Source organism: Triticum aestivum, chromosome 2A, assembly GCF_018294505.1.
Source record: "Triticum aestivum cultivar Chinese Spring chromosome 2A, IWGSC CS RefSeq v2.1, whole genome shotgun sequence".
NCBI classification, from domain to species: domain Eukaryota; kingdom Viridiplantae; phylum Streptophyta; class Magnoliopsida; order Poales; family Poaceae; genus Triticum; species Triticum aestivum.
This window is the reverse complement of record NC_057797.1, coordinates 689,854,704-689,856,970: the sequence shown is the minus strand read 5'-3', so window position 1 is coordinate 689,856,970 and position 2,267 is coordinate 689,854,704. Positions and strand designations below refer to the sequence as shown.

The 2,267-nt window shown below is 57.4% G+C and overlaps 1 protein-coding gene across 1 annotated transcript; it reads left to right on the top strand.

Annotated features, from left to right (window-relative positions):
- Nucleotides 1-537: 537 nt before the first annotated feature.
- LOC123185955 (uncharacterized) lies at nucleotides 538-1,968 on the top strand. Its single transcript, XM_044597759.1, has 2 exons — nucleotides 538-853; nucleotides 945-1,968. Exons 1-2 carry the CDS (start codon nucleotides 601-603, stop codon nucleotides 1,724-1,726), a joined length of 1,035 nt encoding a protein of 344 aa, XP_044453694.1. The 5' UTR covers nucleotides 538-600; the 3' UTR covers nucleotides 1,727-1,968.
- The last annotated feature ends 299 nt before the right edge of the window (nucleotides 1,969-2,267 follow it).

The following is a 2,267-nucleotide window of genomic DNA, read 5'->3' as shown; positions in this document are numbered from 1 at the left end:
GGGGGGGGCTGCACAATGCTTGGAGCGGCGGGGGCGGTAGGAGGCGCGGCGCCCTGGTGCGAGGTAGAAGACGACAGGGCGAACCGTTTTCTTCAGCGGATCCAGCGGCCCACGCGCTCAGATCCAATGGCCGTGGTGTGACCAGCCCAACAGTTGGGCCGGCACACCGGCGCAGATCGTTGCCCATATTGTAATCAAGGACGGCGAAACGCTGCGGATCGCTTCCTTTAGCAGGCTGCTAAGCACATGTTTCGGCCTCTTTCCTTGAAGATTAAGTTGCATCCTGGCAATCTTGCCTTGAAAACCTGCTACGCTAGTACACAGAGTGTACTGTACTTATATACCTACATTGCATGTATATAAGACAGGAGCTACGTATGTACCTGTGCACGCAAAGTGAAGTCTTTTCCGCTTCAAGCGAGCGGCGCAGACAAGCGACATTTACCAAGTAAGATAGATTGGTGTCAACTCGATCGATCGATCGCCCTATAAATTGCCAAGGAGCCATGCATACAAACGTACCCATTCAAGTTCCATCAATAATCGATCAGCAACAAAAGCACCGTGATAGTAACTAGTGACAGCGTGAGGGCGTTCCCAATGGCGAGGAGTCTGGCAGTCGTGCTGGCTTTAGCGGCTGTCGTCCTTCTCGCCGCCGCGGGGGCCGCCACCGCGCAATCCAAGCCACGGCCACCCAATGCCAATGGCCCGAAGCCGAAGGCGAATCCGATAAGCGTCAAGTGCAGTGAGAGTCCCAGGGTGAACCCCTACTGCTCCAACCAGAGGATGGAGTGCCCCGCCAACTGCCCCCAGTCCTGCTACGCCGACTGCAAATCATGCAAACCCGTCTGCGGTCAGCACTCCATGTCTTAACTCTGCAGGTACAACTATAGTAACACGCTTGATTTTGTTGGCTAATGGTTACGGTTCATGCGTTCGTGCAGTGTGCAACACCCCGGGGGCGTGCGGCGACCCGCGGTTCATAGGCGGTGACGGCAACGCCTTCTACTTCCACGGACGCAGGGACGCCGACTTCTGCGTCGTCTCCGACCGTGACCTTCACATCAACGCACACTTCATCGGCAAGAGCGGCCACAGCAGCATGTCCCGGGACTTCACCTGGATCCAGGCCATCGCCGTGCTCTTCGACGGCCACCGCCTCTACCTCGGCGCCAGGAAGACCGGCACCTGGGACGACGCGGTCGAGCACCTAGAGATCATCCTGGACGGCGAGCCCGTGTACCTCCCTGCCGACCTGGTCGAAGGCGCCAAGTGGACCTCCAGCCGCGTCCCCGAGCTGTCCGTGACCCGCACCAAGGCGGCCAACGGCGTGCTCGTCGCCCTCCACGGAAAGTTCAGCGTCAGGGCCAACGCCGTGCCCATCACCGAGGAGGATTCGAGGGTGCACCGCTACGGCGTCACCGCCGATGACTGCCTCGCGCACCTCGAGCTGGCGTTCAAGTTCGACGCGCTGACCGACGACGTCCACGGTGTGGTCGGACAGACGTACCGCTCCGACTACGTCAACCATTTCGACGTGAGGGCCTCCATGCCCACCATGGGAGGAGATGCCACCTTCACCACCTCCAGCCTGTTCGCCGCCGACTGCAGCGTGGCGCGCTATGGAGTCAGCCGTGGAAACGACGGTGCCGCGGTGCTATCTGAGCTCTCTGCTGTCACCTGTGCCAGTGGCATGGACGGCAAGGGTGTCGTGTGCAAGAAGTAAAACCAATAAAACGCTTCTTGTATGCATATGGCGACTGTTGTGTACTGGCCGTGCATGTCTGCATGCATGCACAGTTGACAAGTACGTACTTCACATGAATAAGCAAAGGGCATAATTTGATGTGTGTGGGACTTGGAACTTTATATTATCATCAAAGAACTAGTATGTGCCATTTGCACTATATGTTGCACCAACGAAGAATATCCTATCAAACTTTACATTCAACTATTGATTAAATTTCACCTCGGAACTTTTGCACTATTGCATTTCTTGCCTCGAGATCTTCGAAAGTAGATCATATGTTAATAGGTTTAGACGAACTTACATCTATTTCCCGGTGAACCTGGGGCTCCCTTCTCCTCCCCTGGGTGCTCCGGCGGTGACGGGAGGAGAGGGGAACCTAGGGATCTTGAGCCCCCATCCCCCCCCCACCCCCCTCGCGTCTCGTGGGTTGCTCCTGCGACTCACGAGGCGACCGCAGCCGCCCTCCCAAACATCAACGCCTCCACGCTCCTCTTCCTCGCCTGCGACCTCCAGCCGG

What these genes read in the sequence shown, in the direction of transcription:
- LOC123185955 (XM_044597759.1), top strand. Translation starts at nt 601, where the DNA reads ATGGCGAGGAGTCTGGCAGTCGTGCTGGCTTTAGCGGCTGTCGTCCTT. An exon ending in ATCATGCAAACCCGTCTGCG is followed by an intron (nt 854 to 944) that starts GTCAGCACTCCA and finishes GCGTTCGTGCAG; the next exon opens with TGTGCAACACCCCGGGGGCG.